We start from the raw sequence: 14,983 nt of genomic DNA, 5'->3' as shown, positions 1-14,983 counted from the left end.
AGATCAAAAGGTACCACCTTCACTTCCAAATCCTGTCTATGTGCTGGGACTACCAGGGCTGTCCCACAACCACCAGAAGGAACAAATTCACCAAATGGAACAGCTCAGAGGAGAACCTTCCTCTACTTCTGCATTCTTTCCAACACCAACCTATATTTGGCCCTTTCAGGGCCACCTGCAGTCAGGATCTCCAAACACTGCAATCCACACCTTGAAGAGCCTGTAAAACAGACACCCCTTGTGCTGGAACCTACACCAGGCTCAGTGTTAGCTCTGTGCCTGCAAATAACCACATTGTGCAGGGTTTAAACTCTGTGCAGTGATTTATTGCACACAGTCAGACAGGATGACTACAGAGGCTTTTCTGTGACACTCCCCGAAGGTTGGAATCTTCTCTCTTGTTTAAAATAAATTAAGCAGCTCCCAGACATTGGGACAGACTTCCATTTTGGATCACATCACACCCAAATGCAAATATGTGACCTCATGGGTCAGAACATCACTCAGAAACCCTCAAGATGAGCAGTAGCAGGAGGCTGCAGCTCAAGGTTTCAGCAGAGAGCTGTTCCCGCAGCAAAGGCAGTGTCAGCCCAGCCCCTGGGCTCCCTCTGAGCTCCCAGCAGCACTAAATACATTAGTGCTCATTGCAGATGATTTGTGGGCAAGAAGCAGCAGCACAGGAGATTCCAGCACCCCCCAGCCCTGTCACAGCAGCACAAGGGATGTGTCTGCCCAGACACACTGAGCACCAAAGCCCAGAGCCAGCACAGGACTCAGACACACTGAGCACCAAAGCCCAGAGCCAGCACCTCCACCCCGAGGGGACCAGCTGGAGGGGCTGAGCCAGCAGAAGGCTCCTGGCAGGTCCAGAGCTGCTGGCAAGGCCTGGGATGCAGCATGTGCTGCAGGGAGCAGGACAGGAGCAGGTCCAGAGGGGGACAGACCCCTCAGAGAGACATGGGACCAAAAAGCCACATCAGCACACACATCCTTCCCTTGTGCATCCTTATCCATCCTTATCCATCCTTATCCTTCCTAGCTGCCACAAGCACTCACAGGGTGGGCAGCAGGATTCAGCTGCAGGGCACTGCTGCACCACAGCCCTGGGACCCCGAGGGTGCCAGAGTGTGCCAGTGCCACCCCCCTGCCAGGGGTGCCCTCCTGAGCCCCCCTGCACCCCAACTCCCAGCAGCCTGAGGATGTCCCCAAAGCAGAGCCAGCCTCTCTCCATGGGAATCCACCCCTGCAGAGGGAAACTATCTTGTTCCCAGAGTCAGGAAGGAGGCTGAGCCTTGCATCAAGGCAAAAGAAGGTGCCACAGCCAGGAGGCTCACACTCATTGGACACCACACCCATCAGGCAACGGGAAGAGCCACGCTGGGACGGCCCAGAGACCCCCCTCAGTCCCAGGTGTACTGCAACCTGAGAGTGCCCCTTCCCTGGGCCCACCTGACAGCCAGGCCATGCCTCAAACCCAGCCCACTGCAAAAATCACCTTCACACCCCAAACCCACACTCCCACCAGCCCAGTAAGGCACCCAAGCCCCCCCTCAATGCTCAGCCATCCTGCAGGAATGTCTTTGAGGGGGATCATCCCACAGGCTGCCAAGAGTTGCCACCTCCTGGTGACACCCCCACAATCCTATAACTAAAGCTTTGCTCCAGAAATGTGAATGCAAAGAAAAGGCAGATCACCTGAAGGTAACTCTCCTCTTGGCTTCCCTGCAGGAGGAAGATCACAGAATCACAGAATCACAGAATCACAGAATCAACCAGGTTGGAAAAGCCCTCTGAGATCATCAAGTCCAACCCCTGATCCAACCCCGCCGTGGTTCCCAGACCATGGCACTGATGCCACATCCAGTCTCACCTTCAACACCTCCAAGGATGGTGACTCCATCCCCTCCCTGGGCAGCCCATTCCAAGGCCTGATCACTCTCTCTAAAAAATTTCTTCCCAACATCCAACCTAAACCTCCCCTGGCACAGCTGAAGACCCAGCCCTCTTGTCCTACTGCTGGTTCTTGGGAGAAGAGCCTGACCCCCACCTGGCTACAACCTCCTGTCAGGGAGTTGTAGAGAGTGAGGAGGTCTCCCCTGAAAAGCAAGATGCTGGAATGCTCCCAGGCTGGCTCCCACAACAGCATCCCCTCATTTCAGAAGAGCCTGTCTCTGTTCACCTGGGGTCTACCCCCACCAAGGACAGTTCTCTGAGCCACACAACCCCTGTGCTGCAGAACTGAGAGGTTGCTGCTCTCCTGCTCCAGCCACCAGCCCCTGCAGCCTGGTCACCTGGCTCCACGTGGCTCCTGGGGTGGTGACCTGCAGGTCACTGTTTCCCAGAAGGGAAGCTGGGAGGGCACCGTCCTGCCCTGGCTCTCTGCCCACTCACAGGCACATCCCCCACTCTGCACCTCAGCTTCCCCTTCTGAGCCCAGATTTCCCATTGCTGGAGAGCCTGATGGGACCTACAGCTGGAAGTTCACTGTCCCCTTCCCCCTGGAGCCAGATGTGCTGATCTCCCTGGCTCAGTGCAGCCTCCAAGCAACCCTGTGGGGGCTGGCAGGGAAGGGATGGCACAGGGAACATCCTGCTTGGCAAAGTGTCATCCCTGAGCCAGGGGCTGTCCCAGTGTCACCTGAGAGCCTGGGCTGGCACAGCATGGGGGGTGAGACATGAGGCAGAGCTGCTGGTCACTGTGGGTCAGGAAGCTCCCACTCCACTTGTGACCTGCTCCAAAACACCCCATGCAAACAGGAGGAACAAGAAGGGATTTTCAGAATCCTACCAGTGTGGCCAGTCCAGACCTACTGTCCTCTGAGGGGGAGCATGCAGGAAGGAAAGCAAATGTTTCCCCTTTTTGTGCCCAACTCCTGCACTCCAACCACAATGGATGTCAGGAATCTCCATCACCAGAGCTCTTATAGCCAATTAGGCCCAGCACTTCAATACACCCTGACAAAGACAGCTCTTCACCTCTCAAGATCTCATGAAACACAGCCAGCTCTCTTTCAGTCACTTCTACTGAGGGGCCCAGAGCTTCTGAATTAAATATCAGGCTCTGGACGCATTTTTCGTGAGAAAATGCCCGAGTGCCTCATCCCGACCCTGAGTCACAGCACAGGATTAGCTGGGAGGGAGCCCAGGCCAGGCTGACGTTACACTGGGACACGCACTGAGCAAACCCCAGGGGCAGCTCAGCCCCTGCCCCAGGGAGACACAGGGGAGACAAGGAAGGAACAAGAGGAAACGTAAGAGGGAACTCGTCAGCGGCGGCTCCGCAGCCGGTCGTGCCCTGGCCCCAGTCCAGCCACTCAAGGTGAACAACTTCCATGCAGAGCATTTTCACCCAACTTTCACAATAGCTCATTATTCTGTGGTGCTGCTGAGCAATGTTTGCCTTTCTCCTCTGTGCCCTGGGGATCTTTCCCAGATCCACGTTTCCACCTCTGAAAATACAAGGCCTTGAAAGCAGGAACACGGTAAAGTCACTTGAAAAGGAAAAAAGGGAGGTCCAGTCAATGTGAACCAATTTTGCGGTTTTCTTGGCTGCCTCAGGACACAAACAGGGCTGTGCCAATGTCTGAGTGACCCCAAACCTGCTTCACAGAATCACAGAATACTCTGAGTTGGAAGAGACCCACAAGGATCATCAAGTCGAACTCTTAAGTGAGTGGCCCTATGGGCACTAAACCCACAACCCTGGTGTTCTTAGGACCATGCCCTGAGCTTACCTCAGGTTAGAGCACTTAGCCACACATGGCTTTAGAGCTATGATTCTATGTCTTTTAGACTGAGCTTCCTTATTTTATTTGAGAGCTTCAAACCTGGGTACTTGAAGACAAGAAAAGCAAGATGCCTTAAAAAATAAAGACAAGGAAATCTGCCCCCAGGCGAAAGAATCCCAAAAGAAAAGTGAGGCACCCCAAGGAAAATCCACAGGGGGAAGGGGAACAGAAGCCTGGCCCAGTGCTGCCCAGCCTCCTCATTCACACTCCTTTTAGCAGCTTCTTACTCATATATTCTGGCTACAGCCATTACATTTCTTTCCCAGAACACTGGCAAATTAATTAAAAAGGAAGTTAAAATCAGCCTGTTCAGTGCTCCTTGCCCCAGCAGAAGGGAGCAGAGCTGTTCTTATATGTTCAGCTCCCACTACAAAGTTCAGGTGGAAAACAGCACCACTCACCTCTGCGAGGTAAAGGAGGCAGAACTTCCGATCTTCTGAACCTGGAACGAAGGAAAAACAGGATCAGAACGAAGCTGCAGCTGCATTTCTGCAAGTGGAGCCACTGGCAGAGGAACTGGCTGAGGGACAGCACTGAATGAATATTTGTTGTTGTGCCCCTCCAGTACCAGGCTGTGAGCTGGGTGATGTATGTGGCATCTGCCGGGGCGGGCACGGGCACGGAATCCTGCCTGGACTCACTGCGCTGTCATGGATTCTCCTTGGGATTGTCCTTTTGGAAAAGGGGTAGTTTCCTTCAGAGGCCAAGTGCTGGCTCTCCTGCCCAACCTGCCCTGGCACACACAGCCTGTGGCACCTTCCCAGGGGTGTGGAGGTCCTGCAGTGCCATCCTGGGCACCAAGGATGGGTCTTCCTCATCTTACCTCTGTGGGCACTTTGCTCCCAGGAGGACTGACAGAGAAGCTCCTCTTCCCACATCCTTGTTCATTCCCAGCTTGTTGCCCCACACCCTTGGGTGGCCCTGGTGGTCCTCCTGTCTGTCCCAGCCTCCATCATGCCAGTGGCTGGGGACAGTGACTCTCCAAGGAGATGGAGCCAAATCCCAGGGCAATGGGAAATGACTGACACGGGGCAGAGGGAAGAGCTCATCCTGCTCCACTGGGCTGAGGGCAAAGCCCCCCCAGCTCCCACCAGAGTGGGAGACCTGGCCAAGGAACCTGCCCTTCCACAGTTTTGGGAAAGGAGATGGTGCTGCAGACAATGCAATGACCAACACTGATCCACATCCCGCTAACCCATGGAGCAGCCCAGCAGAGCTCCTCACTTGCTGCCAGTTGTCCCAGGGGATGGGTTATACTGCAGCTGCTCCAACAGGCTGGTTCCTGCAGGTCTAACCTTCCCTGTACCCAACAAAAAGTCATCCCTGAAGATTTGCCCTGTGTGCCCAGCCCTGAGGGAAGCAGCTCCTGGCACTCATCAGCCTCACAGGAGGACACAAAGCTGCACCAGCACAGGGTCACCCCAGCTCCAAACCAGGACAGCCCATCTCCAGGAACTGCTTTGCTCCTTCACACCACTCTGCCCTGCACCAGCTCTGCCCTTGGCAGCAGGCAGCACCACAGGGCTGCAGCTTTCCTAATGCCCTTAATGAGCCCATTATCTGTGCCATGAGATCAGAGCTGCAGCCTGGGCACGGCTGCAGATCCCACTGAAAGCAGTGTCAGCACAAGCTCTGCTTCATTTCAACAGCCTGAGCTGTGCTTGGTGGGAACAGGCTCTGAACAGCGCTGGAAACACCCTGTTCCCCAGAGGCAAGCAATTCTGCTGCAGGCAGCAGCCAAAGGACAAGATAAGAGCTGTGACCCACTGAGGGACTCAGGTGCCTCTGGAGTCACCCCATGGGTAACATGAAACCCATGAAGAAGTGGTCTGGAGCCCTTTGCTGGGTGTCTCTTCCATCTGCCCTTTGGAGGGTTGCAGGTTTGTCTCCACTGCCAGCTTCACTTTTAAAGCACATTGCAGGATATGGGCTGGAAAACCACTAAGGGGACACCGGGGCACTGTGTCACAGCAGCTGCTGCAGCACAGCACCATGAGGAACCCCTGTGTGTTCCCAAAACCTTCCCTGTGCTCCCCTGGGCCAGCTGAGGGTCAGGGAAGCAGCCTGGCCCCAGGGCTGCCCCTCCAAATCACCACTTCCAGAAGGGGAGCAGTGCTGGACCCTTGAGTGCACGTGGTGAGCGGGCCTGGCTGGGAGCCCATGTCTCACCTCTGCACCACAGAACACCACTCACTGTTCCCCAGGGCAGCACCCTCTTCCATAAACCCCAGCAGGACCATCAGGGAGCATGTTTTTTGCTAAGCCCAAGTCTCTGATGGGAGCCATGGGAGGATTTGGAGGCAGGATCTGACCCGTTGCTGGCACACCACGAGTCCACCACCCCCTTCTGCTGCTCCTCCTTCCCGAGGGGTCAGCAGCACCACACCCAGCTCCTCAGCCAGGCTCTGCTCCTCCCTGCACCAGGACCAAAGCTCTCCAGGCTGCCTTGCAAGGCAGATTACAGAAGACCAGCACATCCCAGCCATGTTCCCTCAGGAGCTTGAGCCGTGTTTTCCTGGGTGATGTGAGGAACAAGTCATCCTCAGTAAAGACAGGTGACAGCCTGGGATGTAGCAGCCTAGGGAATGACCCGCTTCTCTTGAGCTACTGTTGATTCCTTCTGGTTCTGACAAGGTCCAAAACCATCAGAATTAAGTTCCCTTCCAAATTCCTCTTCATTGAACTATGAATCTTGGCACAACCTCCACAGCCAGCAGCTCCTGTTGGCTGCTGCTACACATGGCCAAGCAGCCCAGTGCCTACAGGACACACCGAGCAGGGAGCCACTCTAGGCCAAGGAATGCCTTAATACCCATTTTCTCCCAGTGGCTGCCTTTAGGCAGCACAAAGGGAGGTCAGAGACTGCCCAGCCCAGCAGCTGGGTTGGAGCCAGGGCCAAGCCCTGGAGGCTGGAGGGCAATGGCAGAGCCAGGAAGGGCAGACCCGGGTGCAGATTTCACCACAAACCAGCTTTGCCAGGATTCCTTCCACGGGAGCGTTTTCAAGACTCCAAGAGGGTCAGGCTGGAGCACCAGAGCCTGATGTGTCCTAGAGCCACAGGATGAGCACAGAGACCATGAAAAACGTGGAGAGAGGCACAACCTCACACCAGGGAGGTGGCAGATGCCTGGGCTGATCCAGGGCTCTGCTCCCCACATGTTTTGTGACAGCAGCACAGCACATACTGTCAGCCAAATTCAGGGAAAAACTAAAAGGAAATATGCAGGATTAAAAAAAACTCACTTGAAGATATTTCCTTCTCTTCCTGCTGTGCTGTGCTGGGGACTGGCTTGGCTTCCAGAGCAACGTGAACCATCCCTGTGCCAGGGCGGGCTCAGCACCCAGAGGAGGGTGTGAGCTCTGTGGGGACACATCCTCCTCTCAGCTAAGCCTCGTCCTGCACACCCACTCTGACTTACACAGCTCCCAGCACAGCAGCAGCTCCCAGCACCGCCCTGGCACTGCCACTTCCCCGTGCAGCCCATGGAAAACACCCAGGAATTGGGTGGTGCATGTCTGGTGTCAGGTCAGATGGATGGGGGAAGAGGGAAGGTGGTGCTGCTCCTTTGCAGGGCCCAGGGACCTGTGGCAATGCCCACAGTGAGGGTAGACACCCTGACCCCCAAATTCTCCCATCTGCCCAGGGCAGGGTGCTGGGGGGGTACAGAGGGAGCACACACACACCTGGCTGCCAAGAGGGGACAAGCTTGTCACCCACTGTGGGAAGTTGGGGTCCCTGGGGAAGTGTGGCAGGGTGCAAGCCATGGGTGCTTCCCAGCATCCCTGGGTCAGCAAGGAGAAGCTGTGGCAGGACAGAAGGCCCATAAACCACTCTCTTGGCCTGTCTTGGAGCTGTAAGACACAGCAGGTTCGATGCCAAGGACAGCGAAGCAGCACATGAGAAGTCCTTGTCTGCAGGATCCTGGGTGGAGACAGGGGTGCTCATCCAGCTGCAAACAGGAACGCTCCTCTGTGTCCCAAAGCTGAGCACACCCACCCAGGGGGAGCAGGATCCCAGCGAGGCAGCGTGGAAATTCCCACAGCATCTAGTGAGGAAGCCAGGCCTGTCTCACTGGGAACCTTGGCTGGCGTGGGGCTCATCAGCAGTGCTGGGCTTCTAAAGCAGGAAGACAGTGCATTGTAAAGCAGATCAGGCTGATTTGCTTTCGCCCAGCACAGGAACAGGAAACAGCACAATGGTGCTGAGCACACCGGAGATGTCCCGATTGTTGTGGCAGCAATACGCCTGTTCCTATTCATGTGCCATTCAGGAGAGCAAATTAAAGCCCTGCCAAAAGGGACACACATCTCCTCGCTCTTTGAAGCAGCCCTGCCCAAAGCAGGAGGGCTTGAGCTGCCTGAACAGCAGCTGTGCTGGATTCACAGTGTACGGGGGCAATTCGGTGTTGTAGGGACCTACATCCCCCCTGGAGAGGCTTGTGAGGCTGTTCCAGGTGTGGTCCAGCCAATAATTATTGCAACAAGGAAATCAGTGGCAGAAAACTGCTCACAAAATCCCTGTGTGTGCCTGGGGTGAGGAGGCACATTCCTGTGCCCAGCTGCAAACAGACCCTGGTGTGCAGAGCCAGGAGCAGCACCAGGGAATCCGATTTCTCCAAGCAGGTGAACAAGAGCAGAGTTATTCCCCAGCCTGTGGGAGCAGCCAGGGGCAGCACACATGGGGAGCAGTCACTGACCACAAGCACTTCAACAAGGAACAATTTCTTTTGTCCCTTTCTTAGGAATCAGCAGCACTGAGAACACGCTCAGCAAACCCCAGGGAAGCTCCAGTGGGTTTTCTCAATGGCTCACGCCGTGGTGCCCCATCTCCCTCATTGTGTTTCTGCCCCCATCAGTAGGTCAGGGAATTCATCTGGAAGCAGAAACGTTGTTGGAAATGGGAAATAACAACCGAGATGCAGCCTGTGGTGTCCAGCACAGCACTGCAGGTCCCAGCACGGAGGCTCAGAACAACGTGGGGCACGTGGAGAGACACAGCTCATCCACAGAGCTCATGGCTCAGATGGGAAAAGTCATGGGAAGCAGCAAAATTAATCCTCAAAATGATCCCTTTGGAGAAGCAACCCAGGTCTGGATTAATCCTTTCTGGTCAGGGCCACAGGACTGCATGAAGACATTGGTTCATCAGTTCCAGAGTAACTCAGGTTGGAAGGGGCCTCTGGTGGGCTCTGGAGTCCAACCCCCTGCTCAAAGCACTCAGATCAGGGCACTCAGGGCTGTGTCCAGTTGAGTCCTGAGCATCTCCAGAGATGGAGATCACACAACCTCTCTGGCCAGCTCAATATCTGACCAAGCTCATCACAGGAAAGTTTTCCTTATATCAAGTCCCAATATCCCACGTGGGGTCCCAGTCCAGGAACACCCACTGCCAGGGCTGGAGGAAGAGCTGGGGCACCAGCCCCATGCTGACACAGTCAGGGAACTGTACATAAAACAAGCCCATACCCAAAAAAACAACCACACCAGAGAAGGAACAAGGTGAGACTGGGCCCAGGGCCAAGAAGTGGCTCCACTGTAGCAAATAGGATGTGGTACAGCAATTCACTCTTCCTTTTTTGACCCCGAGTAGCTCAAGGGCATCTCTTGTACACTTCAACTTGAAATAACCCGTTTTGAGCCACTCCCTGCCCTAGAAGCCCTCTCCAAGGCCTTGGTGGGACAGGAAAAGGTCAGCCAGGATGGAGAGAGCCAGGGCAAGGTCCCAGCCCTGCCCTGAGGGCAGGGTTTGCTCTTTCCACCCCAGTGGGGTTGCAGGGGGATGGATGCACAGGGGAAACCGTGGGTGGCTGAAGCGAGAAGCAGCAAAGTAAAGGTCAGCAGGGCTTGGCCAGTCACCCTTGAAGCCAATCTCTGAACTCCCTCGAGGCACCACGGGGGAAACCTCAAACCTTCACTTCCCTTTCCCAGCCTCAGCTGCAGACAGTGTGACACCAGCAAGGGCAACAGCCCCCACAGCCAGTCCCCCAGCCCGAAATCCTGAGATATGCACCCAGAAAGCCCTGGAAAGGGGGGCTACCTGAGTGCTCCTGAGGTGTCCCAGGAGATGGAGCTCCCAGGGATGCAGGGAAGGGAAGGGTGATGCTGGCCCTGCACCCCTGGAAGGACCAGTTGGATGGTACACACTGGGAGCAGTGGGATAGTGGAGGGCTATCTTGCTGCTGGCCACAAACCTCTATAGCTAGCAGCCAGAAAATTCCCCAGATGTCTCCAGTTGCTGCTGCAGGCACTCACCCTCCTGGAGCTTGACACTGTGCAGGTACAGAGGGTTCCTCAGCACGTTGCAGCGCCCGGGCTCGTCCTCCTTGGTGAAGAGCAGCAGGTCCGAGTAGACAAAGAGGGTCACCTGGAAGCACAGGAGCAGCAAAGAAGCAGCTGTAAGGAATCCATCTCTTGGCACTGACAGTGTCCTGGAAGTGTCCTCCACCCTGGGGGCACGCACCAGCCACAACAGGCAGCCCAGGCACCCCTTCCCCAGGGGCTGATTTCTGCTGCACCCCTTGGGGTGCTCCCAGCCAGCTCCAGATGAGGCTCCCCTCCACTTACTGAGCCTTGTGGAGTCCTGTGACAGGAGGGATAAACCTGCCCGACAGTTTAACTCCACACAAACACACCCTCTCTGCTCCCTCGTGTCACTTCCCATTTACATAAGTTATAAATCAGAGCAGGAGGAGGGAATTGCTGCTGACTGATCCCAGCACACTGGAGAAGTTGTAGCCTAAAAGCAAATTTGGTCGCCCTGAGCACACTCACGAAGGAGCCTCTCACTGTTCTCTGTGAGAAAATATAATTTGGCTTTTACAACTGCAGGACCCACGAGAGCAGCTGCAGGGAACAAACCTGACACCTCTGAACCACCCTGTGGGTGGAAAGGAAACACTGACCCCACTGTCTGCTCAGTGCTGTGCTCAAGCAGTGACCTGAGTGCCTCAGGAGCTGGGAGCTACTCCAGAGCAGTGAGGAAGGTGAATTTTGTTCTGCTCTGGCTCTTGCCTGAGGTCCCCAGTTCAATCAGTACAGATTAATGTGATCTTTAAAATCAGAACAAGCTTCTGCACTGTACTGGAGATCCTTGACCCCAGAGCCTGCCAGGGGTGAGCAGTTGGGTGCATTCACTGGGCCACAACCAAGGTGAGAGCCTGTCCTGCCCTCCAGCAGGAGCTGGGGGCACACAGAAACCTCAGAGGATCCCAGAATCACAGAGTATCCTGAGCTGGAAGGGACCCACAAGGATCATCCAGTCCAATCTCTGGCCCTGCACAGACACCCCAACAATCCCACCCCATCCCTCAGAGTGTTGTCCAAACCCTCCTGGAGCTCTGGCAGCCTTGGGGCTGTGCCCACTGCCCTGGGGAGCCTGGTCAGTGCCAACCACCCTCTGGGGGAAGAACCTTTTCCTGAGATCCAACCTGACCCTGCCCTGACACAGCTCCAGCCATTCCCTGGGTGCTGTCCCTGGTCACCAGCAATGCCAGGCAGTGGCTGCAGCCTGGCAGTGGGCACAGTGCCTGGCACAGGGGGCACACTGGGTGCCAGACCAGCACACTGCCCAACCACACTCAGCACCCAGCGCAGGACAAAGGTCCTTGGGGTGCTCCCCAAAATCTCCCTCAGCAAAGGGAAGCTGCTTTGCCACACCAGGCCACAGCAAGGACAGGTTTGTGGCCCTTTAGCCACCCTTTTGCAAAAGCAAACAACACCCCAGGGGGTGTCCTGGGGGCTGTGGGGAGAGAGCAGCACTGCCACCACTGAGTCCCCCATGGAGAGGGGACCCTGCCCCAGACAGGGACTGAGTCACTGCTCACAGGCACAGCTCATCTCCATGCCCAGCAGCTGATGGACACACATCCTGAGGAGGACAGGCTGGGTAACATCATCACATGGTGCTGAGTCTCACGGCAGGGCAGCAGCTCCTGGCTCTGAATCCAAAACCAAGCCCTTGCCACAAGATTTCTCCTTGCAGCACAAATTCGTTTTTGTGGGATTCTCAATAAGCACAAAGCTACTGGTGGAGCTTTAATTGACAATGAAACCAGGGAGGGGCTGTTCTTCTCTGTGTTATTTGGAAAATCCCTCCCTCTGCTCTCAACACACTGCTGGCCTGGTGCCCACATCCACCCTCTTCATTCCTTCTGACTTTGTTATTAATACAAGGAATAACCAAGTACAAACTGCACTACAAGCTTCATCCCATGCCCACCTTGTGCCAAAAAGTAACTTTTCTGGGACATATCTGGTGCCACCACCAGTTTCTCAACCCCAAAAAGAGATGTTCAGGGATTTTGAGAACAGCAACCCAAAGTGGAGGAGATAAAAGCATGATCAGCAAGTGGTCATACTGGAAATGGAGGAAATAAACTTAAGATCTACTACCCATGGAAGTTTAAAGGGTAGAAAGAAGATTAGGATCAGCAGGAAAAAGAAAACCACTTCAAAACCAAGCAGGTTTCGATAGGGAATCTTGGAAACAGAATTACATGAAAAGTATTTACAGATGACACTGGGCTTTTATGGGTAGATGGGACAGACTGAATTCAGGATGTAGAAGATAAAAGCACACCCAGTGTGGGTTATGTAGGAGCATCTCTGAGATGCTGCTGCCAGGAGACTCTTGGTCTTAGAGCAGCTCCACACAAAAGGGTTGACAGAGGTCCCTCTGCTCCTCCAAGCTGCAGGGGGAAAAATGAGAGTGTCCCTTCCAGCCACAGAGCCAGAGCCAGCCCAGCTCACAGAGGGGGAGGCTGGACACAAACCTCACCTGAGAGCTGAGCACAGGGAAACTCAGCTCATGGGTGGCTGTGGGGCAGCAGGGATAAGGGGGAGTCACGTGGAGCTCTGCCCTGGGTTGCCACCACTCTGCTGACAAGATGTAACCTGTCCCTGACAGCCCTGGGTAAACAGACCTGGTGTCTACCCCGAAAAACCACAGGGCTCGTAAAAGCAAAGAGCAAACAAACAAGAAACACGACGTCTGAGTTCACCCAGGTAAGACACAGAACCCACCAGAGCTGCTCCTTGGAGAGGCAGAGTAGCTTTGTGTATTTCCCAAAACTAATTTCCTGCCCTAAAAATCAGAAATCCAACAGGTGAGAGGGTGGAAGGACTCTCTGAAGACAGGTGGGCACCCCTGTGTTCTTGCTGGAGTGACCAGGGCCACATGGGGATTGTCACAGGCCTTCAGGGGGATGTGAACAGATTTCACAGGGAGGAAAAAAAATGCCCACAAAGGCTGGTCCTGATGTCTCCACACTGTTTATCTGGGTGTGCTCTGCACCACAGCAAAAAGCAAAGCCTCTTCTGTTGAGAGATCTGACCAACTCCAGCACAGAACTGGCAAAGCCCTGTTACAGGAGAAAGGGACACCTTTGAAGTGTTTCCTGAAGGAAATCAAGAGACACTGAAAGCCTGGAGGGAAGGTAGGAGCAGTGGGCTAGTGTGGCTCCCAAGGGGAGAGCAGGAGACAACCCTGGGAATGTCACAGAGCCCTGCCCTGGGCAGGAGGGAGCCAACAGCACACCTTGGAAAGCAAAATGTGGCAACAAAATCACTATGAAAAGGTGCCTAGAAGCGAAGCCTTGAAGCCAAAGCCACATTCATGCTTAAAAGTAGTTAACTCCCTTCCTAACCCTGTCCTCTCTGCTCATCCATGCACAGAGAGCCCCCAGCACCTGGGTACAGGAGGGAGCAGGGCTCACATCACACCTGCAGCAGGAACATGGGAAAAAGGGATCAGGGATCCCTGACCAATTGTCCCTGAGCTTGGCAGGGAAAACCTCAGCCCGGGGATTCTTTCCAAGTCACCATCCTCCCTCTCTAGCCACAGTCTCACAGCAGTGCCCAGCAGGACAGGGAGATGAGGAAGCAGAGGCAGGGTTTGTATCATAGAGCTGCCAGTTGCCATGGGAGAACGTGGTGATGATCACCTGCATCTCAGCTGGCCATGGAAGGCTGCCTGCAGCTGGCCAGAGAAACCCTATATCCCTGGTGGGGAGCTCCTGGGACAGGTATCACCCCAGGACTGCAGGTATCACCCCAGGACTGCAGGTATCCACTCCAGGACTGAGCCACACACATTTGCTGTTTGCCAGTCCTGCATTCTTCTCAGAAAATTGTGTCCCATCCCCAAAGGGAAACTCCAGTGCTACCAGTATGAGGGGTGTGTTTGCAGAGTTCGTGTGTCCCCATTAGTTCAGTTGAGCTAAACGGATAAAACTTGCTTAATCTTCCTCAGTTTTTCCAGCTCTTGATTTATCCTTGCAGCCTCATCATCCTGTACCAAGCAGCATCACTGCTGGACTCATCCAGCCAGGAAGGGCACAGCTCCCACATGCAGGGTGGTGTCACCCAGTCCCCTACTCAGTGCTCCCTGAACCAAGGCTTCCAAGACACAACCCTGCAGCTGGGGCAGGTGCTCATATCCAGGATGGCTCTCCAGAGATGGACATGGACTTTCCCACCCTCCAGTGACACATCAAAGCCTTTCAGTCACTGCTTTCCATGCTACAGCCCTTACTCTCTAAGCATGACCTGTTCCTTTGCTCCTGGATTTTTCCTTCTGGATGTATCCATATTGAATGCACGTTCTCCAAGACTTATAGAATCATGGAATCACAGAATATCACTTGGAAGAGACACACAAAGATCATTGAGTCCAACTCCTGGCCCTGGACAGACACCCCAACAATCCCACCCCGTCCCTCAGGGCATTGTCCAAACCCTCCTGGAGCTCTGGCAGCCTTGGGGCTGTGCCCACTGCCCTGGGGAGCCTGGGCAGTGCCCAACCACCCTCTAGGGGAAGAACTCAGCAGCCTTTTAGCCTACAGTGCATTTATTTACCCTCTTTTATTGCCTCACACATTATTTTTTTCTCCAAGGTTATCAACATGGAATTCACACCCTCAGGAAGGAGTTGAAACGCTCAGTCAGGCTTTGAGGAAGATAAACCACCACACTTGCCAAAAGGAGCTCCATGGTGAAGGCTTTAGCTGTCAACCCTGACCCTCACCCTGCCTTATCTGGAACAAATATTCTTCTATCAGGGACATCAGGGGTGAGCACTGAAAACCTCAAGGGGTCCCACACCAACCCTGAGACACTGAGCAAGCAGTGGCTGTGCAGGTGGGGAAATGGTGTGAAAATGAGGAAGAGGAGGATATTAAGTGGTAGTGAAGAAGGGAC

At 54.6% G+C, this 14,983-nt stretch overlaps 1 protein-coding gene across 1 annotated transcript in view; it reads right to left on the bottom strand.

The window, feature by feature from the left end:
* The window catches only part of RGS3 (regulator of G protein signaling 3), a 66,603-nt gene that overhangs the window by 34,444 nt on the left and 17,176 nt on the right, over positions 1 to 14,983 (bottom strand). Inside the window, exons 9-10 of the mRNA XM_029960615.1 lie at positions 10,040 to 10,151; positions 4,189 to 4,229 (exon numbers count right to left, since the gene is read on the bottom strand). Coding sequence (XP_029816475.1) covers positions 4,189 to 4,229; positions 10,040 to 10,151 — 153 coding nt within the window. The remainder of the gene's footprint in view (positions 1 to 4,188; positions 4,230 to 10,039; positions 10,152 to 14,983) is intronic.

The sequence above is a fragment of the Manacus vitellinus genome, unplaced genomic scaffold (genome assembly GCF_001715985.3).
Source record: "Manacus vitellinus isolate BGI_N305 unplaced genomic scaffold, ASM171598v3 scaffold_27_pilon, whole genome shotgun sequence".
Taxonomy (NCBI): Eukaryota; Metazoa; Chordata; class Aves; order Passeriformes; family Pipridae; genus Manacus; species Manacus vitellinus.
This window is presented reverse-complemented; position numbering and strand designations above follow the sequence as displayed.